Source organism: Schistocerca americana, chromosome 2 (assembly GCF_021461395.2).
Source record: "Schistocerca americana isolate TAMUIC-IGC-003095 chromosome 2, iqSchAmer2.1, whole genome shotgun sequence".
In the NCBI taxonomy this organism is placed as follows: Eukaryota; Metazoa; Arthropoda; class Insecta; order Orthoptera; family Acrididae; genus Schistocerca; species Schistocerca americana.
In genome coordinates this window covers 671567586-671584737 of record NC_060120.1, presented here as the reverse complement: position 1 = coordinate 671584737, position 17152 = coordinate 671567586, and the positions used below count along the sequence as shown (strand labels likewise).

General features: G+C 43.6%; 1 protein-coding gene across 1 annotated transcript in view; it reads right to left on the bottom strand.

Moving 5' to 3' along the window:
- Positions 1–17152, bottom strand: part of LOC124594324 (uncharacterized transmembrane protein DDB_G0289901-like) — a 433352-nt gene that overhangs the window by 16457 nt on the left and 399743 nt on the right. Inside the window, exons 8-9 of the mRNA XM_047132687.1 lie at positions 13052–13235; positions 2540–2740 (exon numbers count right to left, since the gene is read on the bottom strand). Of these exons, the coding sequence (XP_046988643.1) occupies positions 2540–2740; positions 13052–13235 (385 nt within the window). The remainder of the gene's footprint in view (positions 1–2539; positions 2741–13051; positions 13236–17152) is intronic.

Below are 17152 nucleotides of genomic sequence, written 5' to 3'. Positions count from 1 at the left end.
TTTATGTGTGTACTTGAGTCGCAGCTCTCCACCAACTACAAGGCCACCAGAGTGCCCAAAAATACGATAGCTAACTTGTCATCTTCAGCAAGAAAGCAAGAACTTCATGTACAGGGTGGTCCATTGATAGTGACCGGGCCAAATATCTCACGAAATAAGCGTCAAACGAAAAAACTACAAAGAACGAAACTCGTCTAGTTTGAAGGGGGAAACCAGATGGCGCTACAGTTGGCCCGCTAGATGACGCTGCAATAGGTCAAACGGATATCACATGCGTTTTTTTAAATATGAACTCCCATTTTTTTAATACATATTCGTGTAGTACGTAAAAAGAATTATGAATGTTTTAGTTGGACCACTTTTTTCGCTTTGTGATAGATGGCACAGTAATACTCACAAACGTATAAGTACGTGGTATCACGTAACATTCCGCCAGTGCGGACAGTATTTGCTTCGTGATACAGTACCCGTGTTAAAATGGACCGTTTACCAATAGCGGAAAAGGTTGATATCGTATTGATGTATGGCTGTTGTGATCAAAATGCCCAACGGGCATGTGCTATGTATGCTGCTCGGTATCCTGGACGACATCATCCAAGTGTCCGGACCGTTCGCCGGATAGTTACGTTATTTAAGGAAACAGAAAGTGTTCAGCCACATCTGAAACGTCAACCACGACCTGCAACAAATGATGATGCCCAAGTAAGTGTTTTAGCTGCTGTCGCGGCTAATCCGCACTTCACTAGCAGACAAATTGGGCGAGATCGGGAATCTCAAAAACGTCGGTGTTGAGAATGCTACATCAACATCGATTGCACTCGTACCATACTATTATGCACCAGGAATTGCATGGCGACGACTTTGAACGTCGTGTACAGTTCTGCCACTGGACACAAGAGAAATTACGGGACGATGACAGATTTTTTGCACGCGTTCTATTTAGCGACGAAACGTCATTCACCAACAGTGGCAACGTAAACCGGCATAATATGCACTATTGGGCAACGGAAAATCCACGATGGCTGCGACAAGTGGAACATCAGCGACCTTGGCGGGTTAATGTATGGTGCAGCATTGAGGGAGGAAGGATAATTGGCCCCCATTTTATCGACGACAATCTAATTGGTGCAATGTATGCTGATTTCCTACGTAATGTTCTACCGATGTTACTACAAGATGTTTCACTGCATGACAGAATGGCAATGTACTTCCAACGTGATGGATGTCCGGCACATAGCTCGCGTGCGGTTGAAGCGGTATTGAATAGCATATTTCATGACAGGTGGATTGGTCGTCGAAGCACCATACCATGGCCCGCACGTTCACCGGATCTGACGTCCCCCGATTTCTTTCTGTGGGGAAAGTTGAAGGATATTTGCTATCGTGATCCACTGACAACGCCTGACAACATGCGTCAGCGCATTGTCAATGCATTTGCGAACATTACCGAAAGCAAACTATTCGCTGTTCAGAGGAATGTCGTCACACGTGTTGCCAAATGCATTGAGATTGACGGACATCATTTTGAGCATTTACTGCATTAATGTGATATTTACAGGTAATCACGCTGTAACAGCATGCGTTCTCGGAAATGATAAGTTCACAGAGGTACACGTATCACATTGGAACAACCGAAATAAAATGTTCAAACGTACCTACGTTCTGTATTTTAATTTATAAAACCTACCTGTTACCAACTGTTCTATTAAATTGTGAGCCATATGTTTGTGACTATTACAGCGCCATCTACCACAAAGCGTAAAAATTGGTCCAACTAAAACATTCATATTTCTTTACGTACTACACGAATATGTGATAAAAATGGGGTTCCTATTTTTAAAAAAAAACGCAGTTGATATCCGTTTGATGTATGGCAGCGCCATCTAGAGGGCCAACCATAGTGCCGTCTGGTTTCCCCGTTGAAGCTAGACAAGTTTCGTTCTTTGTAGTATTTTCGTTTGACGCTTATTTCGTGAGATATTTAGCCTAGTCACTACCAATGAAGGACCCTGTATAAAATTTCACCGCCGTACTACTGCTATGGCAAGAAAAAGGAGGACACAGTACAAATGTCATCGTCACATGATATAATACGACTACATCTCATTCCCCCTTGATTTACTTCTGTTCACTGATCCACTTTGTTCAAATGGTCTTTCAAGTTGTTTGATGTCTCTGGCAGAATTACGTCATAATCGTCAAACCCTAAAAGTTTTCCTTTCTCTCTCTTGGCCCTTAACACCTTTTCTAAATTTCTCCTTGGTTTCCTTCACTGCTGGCTTTATGTACAAATTGAACACCACAGGGTAAAGGCTAGAACGCTGTCTCGTTCCCTTCTCAACTACTGCCTGGCATTAGCGTCCTTTGAGTCCTATATCAGTGTAGTTTGTGCACTGTTGCAATAACGCCTCGTTCCCTGTATTTAAACCGTGATAGTATCAGATTTCAAAGAGCGTATTCGAGGCTAAAATGATTCGCCTTTCCTCAGAGAAACAGCTGCTTCTTTGCGGGACAGGGGCCTGTAGTGTTGGGTCAGTACCTGCAGCGCGGCACTCGCTCCTGGCGACGGCCCAGGCGTGGTTGCAGACGCCGGCGTCGGGGTCCCAGACGGTGCCGGGGCCGCAGGAGAACTCGTAGCGCAGCAGGCTGCGGCCGTCGCCCTGGACGCAGCGCACGAACTTGGTGCAGTCGCCAGGCACGGCGTGGAAGCCCTCAGACGGGCAGTCCGCCGAGCCGTCACCTGCAAACACGCGTACCAACTGTCACATGCGAAAAACACTCATCAGGTTGTCTCTGCCCTATCTGACATCCCCAGTTCGCTCTGTCATTTACAAGCAAAACAAGAGTTCTTCTTGCACACTCGTTAGTAACATCGCAGTATTAAATGATAAATAACTACACTGAAATAGTGTTCAGATGTACGTCTTCAAAAATAAGAACAAAGGGATATAGCATGACACTGTTGGCTGACAGACCTGTAGAATGGGTATCTGCGCCTTACAAACGTTGTCTTCCTTGGAAGACATTGGTTGTTTTCGTCGTGAAATGTATGTCGTGTCTTATGTCTACATATCTCGTGTACGAGGCTTAGAACTTTAATTCTGGCAACTATTTATTTACAACTTATACAAAATAGATACATGTTTCGCCGCCCGGTGTGGCCGAGCGGTTCTAGGCGCTTCAGTCTGGAACCGCGCTACCACTTCGGTCGCAGGTTCAAATCCTGCCTCGGGCATGGATGTGTGTGATGTCCTTAGGTTAGTTAGGTTTAACTAGTTCTAGGTTCTAGGGGACTGATGACCTCAGATGTTAAGTCCCATAGTGCTCAGAGCCATTTGAACCATTTGATACATGTTTCATACTCTACTGGCCATTAAAATTGCTACACCACGAAGATGCCGTGCTACAGGTGTGAAATTTAACCGACAGGAAGAAGTTGCTGTGATATCAAATGAATAGCTTTTCAGAGCATTCACATAAGGTTGACGCCGATGGTGACACCAAGAACATGCTGACATGAGGAAAGATTCCAACTGATTTCTCATACACAAACAGCAACTGACCGGCGTTGTCTGGTGAAACGTTGTTGTGATGCCTCGTGTAAGGAGGAGAAATGCGTACCATCACGTTTCCGACTTTGATAAAGGTCGGATTGTAGCCTATCGCGATTGCGGTTTATCGTATCGCGACTTTGCTGCTCGCGTTGGTCGAGATCCAATGATTGTTAGCAGAATATGGTATCGGTGGGTTCAGGAGGGTAATGCGAAACGCCGTGCTGGATCCCAACGGCCTCGTATCACTAGCAGTCGAGATGACAGTCATCTTATCCGCATGGCTGTAACGGATCGTGCAGCCACGTCTCGATCCCTGAGTCAACAGATGGGGACGTTTGCAAGACAACAACCATCTGCACGAACAGTTCGACGACGTTTGCAGCAGCATGGACTATCAATTCGGAGACCATGGCTGCAGTTACCCTTGACGCTGCATCACAGACAGGAGCGCCTGCGATGGTGTACTCAACGACGAACCTGGGTGCACGAATGGCAAAACGTCATTTTTTCGGATGAATCCAGGTTCTGTTTGCAGTATCATGATGGTCGCATCCGTGTTTGGCGACATCGCGGTGAACGCTCATTGGAAGCGTGTATTCGTCATCGCCATACTGGCGTATCACCCTATGTGATGGTATGGGGTGCCATTGGTTACACGTCTCAGTCACCTCTTGTTCGCATTGACGGCACTTTGAACGGTGGACGTTACATTTCAGATGTGTTACGACCCGTGGCTTCAACCTTCATTCGATCCCTGCGAAACCCTACATTTCAGCAGGATAATGCACGACCGCATGTTGCAGGTCCTGTACAGGCTTTTCTGGTTACAGAAAATGTTCGACTGCTGACCTGGCCAGCACATTCTCCAGATCTCTCACCAATTGAAAACGTCTGGTGAATGGTGGCCGATCAACTGGCTCGTCACAATACGCCAGTCACTAGTCTTGATAAACTGTGGTATCGTGTTGAAGCTGCATGGACAGCTGTACCCGTACACGCCATCGAAGCTCTGTTTGACTCAATGCCCAGGCGTATCAAGGCCGTTATTACGGCCAGAGGTTGTTGTTCTGGGTACTGATTTCTCAGGATCTATGCACCCAAATTGCGTGAAAATGTAATCAGATGTCAGTTCTAGTATTATATATTTATCCAATGAATACCCGTTTGTCATCTGAATTTCTTCTTGGTGTAGCGATTTTAATGGCCAGTAGTGTATAACACCTTACCAGCGGTCTGAAAGTCATAGAATAACCTTAGAAGCGTCAGTTGTGTTGATAGTTCGAGTGGAGGGGCCTATTGTTCAAAGATTTTGAAGCGAATACCATGACGTGCTTCCTTCATCTGTGTAATCAAGTTGAAGTCACAAGGGCGTAAGTCCGGGGAGTGTGGTGGGTGGCACAGCACTTCCCATCTCCGACGGAACGAATCAGTCACAACTTGCGCCTTGTGCACCCGGGCATTCTCCTGCAAAATGATGGGCGGGTCATGCAGAAACTGTCGCCGTTTTTTTCTCTTAGTTAGTTGCGGGCTGTGTTCCAGGAATAATCAGCTTAGAGCAAGAATCGGCGACACTTTCTGTAAGACCCACCAATCATTTTGCAGGACAATGCTCGGGCGTATACTGCGCAAGTTGCAACTGTTTTGTTCGATCGATGGTGCTGGGTAGTGCTGCATTACCCACCACACTTCGCAGACTTATGAGCTTGTGACTTCAGCTTGACTCCCAAATTGAAGGAAGCACTTTATGACTTTATGGCATTCCCTTCAGAATTGTTACAGAGATTCGTATCGTAGTAGACCGATCCACTCGAGACAACTGGCGCTGCTTAAGGATATCCCAAAAGGTGCCCCACACTAGAACCCTTTGTTATACACACTGATACTTACTACTATGAAGGACAGTAAAACTTTGAAACATGTATCTCTCTTCTAAAAGTTCTAAACTAATCGCTGCCAGTGTTACAGTTACACTCCTCGTATATGGCCTTGATGCGTGTCTGTATAACTCGACAAAGGTTGTGTTGTCCTCATCATTCCATCATCATTCATGAAATTGGATAGATTGGACTGTGTACGAATTGGGAATGTGCACGGGCGCTGATGACCGCGCAGTTGAGAGCACCACAAAACCAAACATCATCATCATCATCGTCATCGACAAAGCAAACTGTGTTCCAACATGACATGCCGACGGGCTCATAAGTCGAACCACGGCAAGCTACCCCCCAGACGCTGAAGGCGAAGGACATACACATAACTGGAGAAATGACTAACATGTAGTACAATTGAAGGCATGTTCCGTATTTCTTTCGTCATATCAGTGTGCTAACAGTAGTTGAAATGTCCTCTTAAAAACTTGTAGTAATCCCGCCAACTTTCAAACGAAACTGCGTTGGATTATCTTTAATACTGTGGTTGCGTACACAAATCATTGAGCAGGGATGTTTACGAATCTGCCTTTCCTGCCAAGTTGGCAATAACAAGGCAACGGTAAAATCACGCGAGGCGGGAACTGCAGGAGGAGCGAGTGGCTTCGTGAACTGTCAAAGGGACTTCATCTTGGGTGGCATCGATGGCTGACGCAGGTGCAGCTAGTCTGCACAGGTTAACACTTTGCTCCCGTGTGAGGAGCTGGTATATCTTCTCCATAAACAGTTGTGAGTGGCAGTTACTTTTAAGGTAGCGCAGAGGTGTTTTGTTCATGTGTTTCGTATACATTCCTATTTAATTACGCAATTTTTTTAACCACGTGGCTGTAGGCCAGCCCACGTACCAGTACATTTTTATAAAACGTTTTTATTCATTACATAAAACTTCACTGGAGTATTTTGCTTAGTGATTTCTGGTTGTATAAGATTTAATGAAAAGAATTTTTGTCGCTTTTCGTGGTGTATTGAACCATAGGGTCGCAGTTCCTTTGCACTATATCAGGATACGAATGCAGAATTGGTATCGCTTACGTGTGCAGTACATTCTGTTTCGCATGCTTTCCTATTTTTCAGTGGTAAAAAAATATGCTAGTTGTTTCTTCAAGTTATTCCACTTGATTAAGATATGCTACCGACTGTCAAATATAATTTTTCTGTCCACTGTATACATACAAATGTATGTTCTGTTGTTGTAGGAGGTGCTGTGTTCTCTCCACCTATATTTTTATTACTGATAGCGAGTTTTCTTTCGTCTGAAGAATATCTTGTCATTGGATTTATGTTTCGGGTATACTGCATCAAATTTTGAGGTATCGAATATACAGGATCAACGTCAATGAAACAGAAACTGTTGGGACGGATTCCTGATAGGAAATGGTGGAAAAAAGGTCCTATGAACATGTGTCCGGAAGTGCATGGTTGCCATAAAGCAGATAAACGCATGTTTTGTATACACACGCAGCAAATCAGCCGCTTTCTATTTTTATTGTAAACCATGAATGAATTATCAAGTTTTAAGTTTTCTTTTTATATTAATTTTTAAGTTTTTTGTGGCTCCTCCTGTTTTTAACCTTTTAAAGCGAATGGAGCATTGCACTTCATTCATACCGCGCTCTGTAAAATATTTCTAGACTAGCGATGGTGCCATTCTGAAACACAACTGATGTCCGACGATGACGGTAAGAAACTACCAAACAGAACAAATGGGAAAAGTCTTGCACACTGCAGTTACACGCGTACCATCTACTGTAATAGGCCATGCCTCATGGTAACAGGAACATTATGGTCTCAAGAGGGCTGTACCAATTCTTATGCTACGTGTTTGTTGCCTGTTTCTATCGGCATTGTTATTAAAACAGCACTGATCGATTTTCCTCATTTTCTGTAATAACTCAATATTTCAAAGCAATGCAAATTTTATGTATAAAAATACTATTTCATTAAAAGTTTATTTAAAAACGAAAATTTTAGCATTACTGCTACGGCTAACTGATATTTCGGTATTTTACCCGGTTAATAGAAAAAAATAAAAATACCTGTTATAACCGAGAAAAAATACCCGTTATTCGGAAGTGAAATACCGATATAAATTTTAAATGTTCGTTTTTTCCCATCGGTATTAATAACGCTGTTTGATGTACAGATTCAGCATACAGAGGAGAGAATAATAACGTAATAAGAAGCCCAGAGCAAGGTAGGGAGCAAAAATCATTTTTTACAGGATGTGCTTCAATTTATTGCCTCCAACAGCTGTCGAAGTTAATGTAGTCGAAGAAAAATGGTTGTTACACCCTCTCGAAAATTCCTGGCACGTTGTGAATGATTGTCGCGGCATCGAAAATTCTTGCGATCAGCTCTACATGGGTGTTGATTTCCTTAGGTTCACCGTTGATTGGCTGACGTTTCGTGTCTGGTACCTTTCCGACGCACGATAATTAGGCATATGTGTTGAATTCGACGTCCTCTACCCAGTTCTGACAGTATCAAGTTGTAATTCTCCACACTGTAGAGTTATACACCCTTCCTCCTTCCATGATATGACAGAAAGGTTTTGGGTTCGATTCCTGGCGGGGTCAGGGATCTTCACCCCCCTCGAGATGACTGGATGTTTGTGTTGTCCTCATCATTTCATCATCATTCGTGAAAATGGCAAAATTGGATTAAGCAAAGGTTGAGAATTTGTACAGGCGCTGATAACCGGGCAATTGAGCGCCCCACAAACCAAACATCATCATCATCATCAAAGGTTTTGGGATGTAAACTATGCCACTAGTGTCCCGTTTGGTGACTGGGAGATGTTCACTTTCACCTCCCATCCTTTTGCTTGTTGGTGATGAAAACTTCTGCCACGAAGAATCGGAGCAGCTACGTCTGTAAAATGAAGCGACCACTTTTTACCTCCACATCTATATGATTACTCTGCAACTCACATTAAGTGTGTGGCAGAGGATTCATAGAATCAATTTCAGACTGTTTCCCTCCTTTTGCACTCTCGCATGGCACATGGAAAAATGAACGCTTAAATCTTTCCGAGCGAGCTCTGTTTTCTCTCATTTTATCATGATATTTAATTCTTACTATGTGAGAGGAAGTCAACAAAATATTGTAGTTTGGCATTTGGAGGAGAAAATTGGTGATAGTAATTTCGTGGAAAGATCTCGCTGTAACTAGTGTCTTTCTTTTAATGGCTAATACACCAAGTTGCTTGTCACATCCGTGACACTCCCGCCCGTATATCGTGGTAACACAAAACGAGATGCCGTTCTTGGATATTTTTCGATGTTTTGCCTAAGTATTATGTGTTAAGTATCCCATACTGTGCTGCAGTGCTCCAGAAGAAGACGAGCATGTGTAGTGGCGACAAGCAGTTTAATAAATTTGTTACGCCTTCTATATGCTCCGTCTATAAAATGCAGTCTTTGATGTGAAACACACACTTCTTACTGTCCAGGCCTAATCGCCACTTTTCGCACAACATACACTAAGGAGCTAAAGGAGCTCGTTCACCTGCCTAATACCGTGTAGGGCCCCCGCGAGTACGCACAAATGCCGCAACACGACGTGGCATGGACTCAAGTAATTCTGACGAAGTGCTGGGGGAACTGACACCATTAATCCTGCAGGGCTGTCCATAAATCTGCAAGAGTACGAGGGAGTGGAAAACTCTTCTGAACAGCATGTTACAATGCATCTCAGATATGCTCAATAACGTTCATGTCTGGGAAGTCTGATGGCTAGCGGAAGAGTTTAAACGCAGAAGAGTGTTCCTGAAGCCACTCTGTAGCAATTATGAATATGTGAGATGTCTCATTGTCCTGCTGGAATTTCCCAATCCGTCGGAATGCACAATGGACATGAATGGACTCAGGTGATCAGATAGGATGTTTACGTACGTGTCGCCTGTCAGAGTCGTATCTAGACGTATCAGGGATCCCATGTCACTCCAACTGCACACGCCCCACACCATTAGAGAGCCTCCAACAGTTTGAATAATCCCATGCTGACATGCAGGGTCCGTGAGGTTATCTCCATACCCGTACACGTCCATCCACTCGATGCAATTTGAAACGAGACTCGTCCGACTAGGCACCATGTTTCCAGTCATCAACAATCCAATGTTGGCGGGCGCAGGCGAGGCGTAAAGCTCTGTGTCATGCAGTCATCAAGGGTACACGAGTGGGCCTTCAGCTTCAGAGCCCATATCCATGTTGTTCCATTGAATGGTTCAAACACTGACACTTACTGGTGGCGCCGCATTGAAATCTGCAGCAATTTGTGGAACGGATGCACTTCTGTCACGTTGAACGATTCTCCGCCATCGTCGTTGGTCCCGTTCTTGCAGGATATTTTTCCGGCCGCAGAGACGGAGATTTGGTGTGTTACCGGATTCCTGACATTCACGGTACACTCGTGAAATGGTCATACCGGTAAATCCCCACTTCATCGCTACCTCGGAGATGCTGTGCCCCATCGCTCGTGCGTCGACTATAATACCATGCTGAAACTCACTTAGCCAGCCGCGGTGGCCGAGCGGTTCTAGGCGCTGCAGTCCGGAACCTCGCGACTGCTACGGTCGCAGGTTCAAATCCTGCCTCGGGTATGGATGTGTGTGATGTCCTTAGGTTAGTTAGGTTTAGGTAGTTCTAACTTTTAGGGGACTGATGACCTCAGATGTTAAGTCCCATAGTGCTCAGAGCCATTTGAACCAATTTGCAACTGATTTAAATCTTGATAATCTGCCTCTTTAGGAGCATGAACCGATCTAACAACTGCGCCAGACACTTGTCTCATATAGACGTTGCCGACCGCAGCGTCGTATTCTGCCTGTTTACATATCTCTGTATTTGAATACCCATGCCTATACCAGTTTTTTTTTTTTTTGGCGCTTCAGTGTACATACCCTATGCAAATCATATAATTATTAATTTTGATCTTCTCAAGACTTTACTAAATGGTAAAACACATCATTATCAAAACAATCTGAGAGGGCTTCTCAGATAGTCTCCTAAATCATTTATATACATTAAGCACACCAAAGGGCCTACAAACCCTTCCTTGGGGAACGACAGGTTTAATTTCCGCTTCAGTCGATGACTTCCCGTGAGTTACTACGAACTGTGACCCATCTGACAGGAAATTTCGAATCCAACCGCACAGCTGAGACGATATTCCATACGCACGCAATTTGATTAGCAGTCGCTTATGAGGAACGATGTCAAAAGCTTTCTGGAAATATAGAAATATGGACTCAATTTGAAACCAGTCAGTAAAATTCATCACATTATGGGAATAAAGAAGATGATGATGTTGGTTTGTGAGGCGCTCAACATCTTGGTCAACAGCGCCCGTACAAGTTCCAAAACTTTCCATTTCCATTCTCAGCCCATCGCGTAAGATGATGAGGACAACACAAACACCCAGTCCCCGGGCGGAGGGAATGAAGTGCCAGTTGTGTTTCACAAGACTGGTATATTCTGAGTGCTGGCTAAGTTCCAATAAAACGTTACACTGAGATGACAAATGTCGTGGGATACGTGCTAATTTAGTGTCGGACCTCCTTCTGTCCGGCGTAGTGCCGCAACTCGACGTGGTCTTTGACTCAACAAATCGTTGTAAATCCCGTGCAGAAACAATGAGCCTCTATAGCCATATATAAAGCTTGCAGGTGGAGGATTTTGTGCATGAACTGACCTGTCGGTTATGTCCCATAAAATGTTCGATAAGGTTAATGTCGGGCGATCTGGGTGGCCAAATCATTCACTCGAATTGTCCAGAATGTTCTTCAAACCAATTGCGAACTGCTGTGTCATAGTGACATAGCTCATTGTCGTCCATAATAATATCATCGTTGTTTCGCTGCATATCGTGTCTAAGTAGCGGAACAAAACCATTTCCCGTCGATGATCGGTTCAACTGTATTAAAGGACCCAATTCGCCGCGCGGGATTAGCCGAGCGGTCTAAGGCGCTGCAGTCATGGACTGTGCGGCTGGTCCCGGCGGAGGTTCGAGTCCTCCCACGGGCATGGGTGTGTGTGTTTGTCCTTAGGATAATTTAGGTTAAGTAGTGCGTAAGCTTAGGGACTGATTACCTCAGCAGTTAAATCCCATAAGATTTCACACACATCTGACCATTTCTTTGAAAGGACCCAATTCGTTCCATGTAAACACAGCGTAAAGCATTATGGAGCCACCACCAGCTTCCACATTCTCTTGTTGACAACTTGAGTCCATGATTTCGTGGGTTCTGCGCCACAGTCGAAGCTTACCACCAGCTCTTACAAACTGAAATCTGGATTCATCTGATCAGATCACGGTTTTCCAGTCATCTAGGGTCGAACCGATATGATCACGAGCCCAGGAGATGCGCTGCAGGCGATGTTGTGATGTTAGCAAAGACACTCGCGTCTGTCGTCTGCTGCCGTAACCCATTAACGCCAAATTTCGCCGCACTGTCCCAGCAGATACGTTTGCCGTACATCCTACATAGATTTCTGCAGTTATTTCACACAGTGCTGCTTGTCTGTTAGCACTGGGAGCGTCCCTGTTACCGATCGTTAAGTGAAGGCCGTCGACCACTGCGTTATCCGTTTTGAGAGAGAATGCCGCGTATTTGATATTCTCGCGCACACTCTTGACACTGTGGATCTCGAAATATTGAATTCCCTAACGATTTTCAAAGTGGAATGTCTCATGAGTCTAGCACGAACTACCATTCCGCGTTCGGTCAGGTAGTTCCAGATGTGTGACCATAATACGTCGAAAACCTTTTCACATGAATCACCTGAATGGAAATGACAGCTTCGCCAATACACTGCCCTGTTATTGCTTATGTACGCGATACTACCGCCATCTGTATATGAGCATATCGCTATCCCATGACTTTCTACATCTACATCTACATTTATACTCCGCAAGCCACCCAACGGTGTGTGGCGGAAGGCACTTTACGTGCCACTGTCATTACCTCCCTTCCTGGTTCCAGTCGCGTATGGTTCGCGGGAAGAACGACTGCCGGAAAGCCTCCGTACGCGCTCGACTCTCTCTAATTTTACATTCGTGATCTCCTCGGGAGGTATAAGTAGGAGGAAGCAATATATTCGGTACCTCGTCCAGAAACGCACCCTCTCGAAACCTGGCGAGCAAGCTACACCGCGATGCAGAGCGCCTCTCTTGCAGAGTCTCCCACTGGAGTTTGCTAAACATCTCCGTAACGCTATCACGGTTACCAAATAACCCTGTGACGAAACGCGCCGCTCTTCTTTGAATCTTCTCTATCTCCTCCGTCAGACCGATCTGGTACGGATCCCACACTGATGAGCAATACTCAAGTATAGGTCGAACGAGTGTTTTGTAAGCCACCTCCTCTGTTGATGGACTACATTTTCTAAGGACTCTCCCAATGAATCTCAACCTGGTACCCGCCCTACCAACAATTAATTTTTTGACTTCGTGACTTTAGACGCCTCAGTGTACTTCGGATCGCGCAAAACAAAGTCACGTGGGAGACACCGTTTTTTTTGTTTTTTTTTGTCGCTGGAAGAAGCTCGCCTCCAGTCCCGCTAGACGCACCTTGCGGGTGTCCGACGGCGGTGGAGCTGTCCTGCCCCGGCTGCGCCTCTGCGTCCTCCGCGGCTCCCTGCTGAGTGTCGGGTTGCGGCTGCGGCTGCGGCTGACCCTGCGGTTCGCCCCCAGCGGCCACCTCGTTGCCTTCCTGCGACTCTGGTGCTCCTTGTTCCCCGTCACCGCCTCCTCCCTGGGAACAACAAATTTCCTTATGAGTCGCAATGAACGACAAGTTTTCTGGTCATAAGCAAGTTGGAACTAAATGACCCAACAAAAAGTTTTCTGAAAGATTTCCATAATTTACTTACACAGTCGCACAGTAAGTACAGCTGTGAAAACACGTAATCCAATACGAGTCAGTTCAGTGTACGTAGTAATTTTACACTGAAAAAGTTCTGGTTTTATTGTTTGTAAATTTCACTCCAACTGTTAGATATATAATGTTAATTATTTTTTATATAATGTACTATATTACTTGTAAAAAAAAACACTCCGTCTTCAGGCCACTAGTGGCCTACCGGGACCGTCCGACCGCCGTGTCATCCTCAGAGGAAGATGCGAATAGGAGGGGTGTGGGGTCAGCACACCGCTCTCCCAGTCGTTATGATGGTATTCTTGACCGAAGCCGCTACTATTCGGTCGTGTATCTCCTCAATTGGCATCACGAGGCTGAGTGCACCCCTAAAAATGGCAACAGCGCATGGTGGCTGCATGGTCACCCATCCAAGTGCCGGCCACGCCTAACAGCGCTTAACGTCAGTGATCTCACGGGAACCGGTGTGTCCATTGCGGCAAGGCCGGTGCCATATTATTCGTAAAATACTTGTTAAGATAACGTGCCCAAATATCGTACCTGCTCCTACTTTCGTCCCCGTAGGAATTTACGGTTCCCGCTGTTGGTAAGAAATGTTTAACTGTGCGTGCATGCGTGACCTTAGTTCATAGTTTTGTTGTGTCTGTTGTGTGCAGCACGTTCACCTTACGAAGAAATTCATATTTTTACGCTGAAGTAATTTAATCCAGCAGTCATATTAACTGCCTGCTGTTCCTAATGTGATTACTGTTTTGTGTTCAAATATCGGGTTTTATTTAGTCGTGTGCTGTAGTTTCTGCTATATAATAGCTATTTTCAGCAAGTTGCCCTATGTTGTTGAAGCGGCTATTAGTAAACCCCTGGGATTTTCGTCCCCCTTGCAATTTCTGTTTTCGTCCAGGGAACGAAATTTGGAACCGGTGTTAAAAATTCATTTTACTTGGTATTTACAGTGTTTTTTTAATGTGTGTGAAATCTTATGGGACTTAACTGCTAAGGTCATCAGTCCCTAAGCTTACACACTACTTAACCTAAATTATCTAAGGACAAACACACACACCCATGCCCGAGGGAGGACTCGAACCTCCGCCGCGACCAGCCGCACAGTTATTTACAGGATTATTTTGCTTTTTCCTATCGAAAAAGCAAAGCTTAGAAAAATGGATTCGTTACTTAAAATGCTTGGTTTTTTACTTTCATTTACCCATACACACAAATTCATATGTGATAGATGTTTAGAAGGCTGAAAATAAGTTGAAAACATTGTTCATTGAGGCCTTCAAATGGTTTATAATAGTGGAAGTGTTTGCCAAAGTTATAATAGAGAAATAAATTTAAATTAATTGTATTTTCGAGAACTTTATGGAGGACGAAATTGCGAACACTTATTGTATATCTGTTTCTGCCGTGCTAACGTCTGTATTAAATACATCTTTAATATGTTATAAGAAATTCATTGTAATTTGCCTACAAATTCAGAATAAATTCACGAATACATATACCAATTAGTAGCCTGTTCCCTAACTTTGGAGGGCTTATACAGGTCCTAACCCACTAAGGTGACGAAATTAGGGCCCCCTACCTTACCGTCTGACAGATGAAATGACACTGCTGCCCCTAGCGGCGAGGAAGCAGCCGTAAGACTTAACATTGGTTTTTAATTATTTGTCTCCTTAATTAACTATTTGTCTGCATAATAAACGAAATAGTTACTATAGTTCTGCGTTCGAAGCGTTAGTAAACTATCGAGAGATGTGAATTATCGTGAAACAAGTGTAGAAACAGCTTAACGCTTCCGATTCAGTGACAAAAGCTACAACTTATTCATGAAGAAATACTTTTTAATACGTGAATAATTGCGGCTTATACCGCTGAAATCAAGATAAAATAAACTCCCGTTTCATGCATGAGAAACATATATTTTCGTAGCTGTCTGTTCTTATTATGATAGCACTTTCGTCGACATCTAACAATTTTCTGTGGAGTCTAATGATTCGCATATTATTACACTTCACTCGCCCTTCCAGTGGAGGAATATTTTTGTTAATCTCATTATTTTTGCTGCAAAGATGTGTTGAAGATTCTTGCCGTTTGTGGCTCTAATTTAATAAAAATAGTAGAATTGGCTTCTTCTTTCTTGGGAAACTGTCTTATTACTTTTGACGTTTTATTGCCTAGTCTGCCTAGCTTTTCCTTCAGCCATAGTTGTGGTAGCTTACTTGGTACCTTACATAATGTAGGTATTGCATTCCATACAAGTTTCCCGCATTCTAGATTCACTGAATTGGCTGGAAGTTCAGTGAACAAAACTTCACATTGTTGAGTAGATATATGAAGTCTTTCTGCAAAAGATCAGGTCTTCTCCTGTTTATTACTTTTTTTTGTTCTTAAACGGCAATGTGCCGACTGACTGACTGACTGACCCACTCATTCATTCCCCAGACCAAACCACTAAGCCCGCATCTCGTGGTCGTGCGGTAGCGTTCTCGCTTCCCACGCCCGGGTGCCCGGGTTCGATTCCCGGCGGGGTCAGGGATTTTCTCTGCCTCGTGATGGCTGGGTGTTGTGTGATGTCCTTAGGTTAATTAGGTTTAAGTAGTTCTAAGTTCTAGGGGACTGATGACCACAGATGTTAAGTCCCATAGTGCTCAGAGCCATTTTGAACCAAACCACTAAAGACAGAAACTCGAATATAAGGAAGGTGTTGATCTTACACTGTAGGCGTCGTTTAAGGAGAGATTTTATGAAATTAGATACCTAAGAAGCTGAAATAACACATGGAATTTTTTTCGAAAATATGCCGCTATTAAGACGAAAATTGGTATTTGGTTTCTCGGTCACAAATAAAGAAATACGTGTTTCAGCATTTTTGGAAATTTAACCCCTATGGGCGTGAAATAGTGGGTGAAAGGTTTTTTTGAAAATATATTATTAACAAAGAACTACTAAAGTATAAAAATTTATATTTGACTTCTCGGTTAGAAATTAAAAAAATACGTGTTTCATTGCCCTAGGAAATTCAGTCCCTAAGGGTGTGCAATAAAGGACGAAATGTTCTATGAAAATATGTCATTATGTAAGCATTTTTAAACTTAAATCTATTAAGATTTTTATTTGGCTTCTCTGTTAGAAATAAAAAAATACGAATTTCACTGTTTTTAGAAATTCAAGACCTAAGTGGGTGAAAAAGAGGGTGACATTTTGCATGAAAGTGGTTCATTGTTAGTGCAATTTTAAAGTTATATCTTTGAAAATTGGTATGTGGCTTCCCGGCTGGAAATGAGGGTGGAATAGCGCCAGACTGATTCACTGGCTCATTACTGCCTATCCCAAGCCGTTAAGAATAGAAACTTGAAATTTTCACAGGTTGTTGATCTTATATTGTAGTCATCGTTTGAGACGGAGTGGTTCGAAAATTCCACTCCTAAGGTGGTTAAATGGGGGATGAAACTTTTTTTTTAAATATGTCGCTATTAAAATAAGTTTGAAGCTAGGGCTACGAAAATTGGCTTTTGGTTTTTCTGACAAAAATAAAGAAGTACGTGTTTCGGAATTTTTGGATATTCAACCACTAAGGGGATAAAATACTCGATGTTGTTGAAAGTTTTTTGAAAATAAATCGTTATTAAAGAACTACGAAAGCATTTTTAAAGCTACATATATGAAACCTGGTATCTGACTTCTCGGTCATGACTGTTTCACAGTTTGCAGAAATTCAGCCCCTAAGGGGTGAAATAGGGGATGAAAATTTTTAAGAAAATATTTCGTCATATTAAAACAGTTTCAAACTAAAT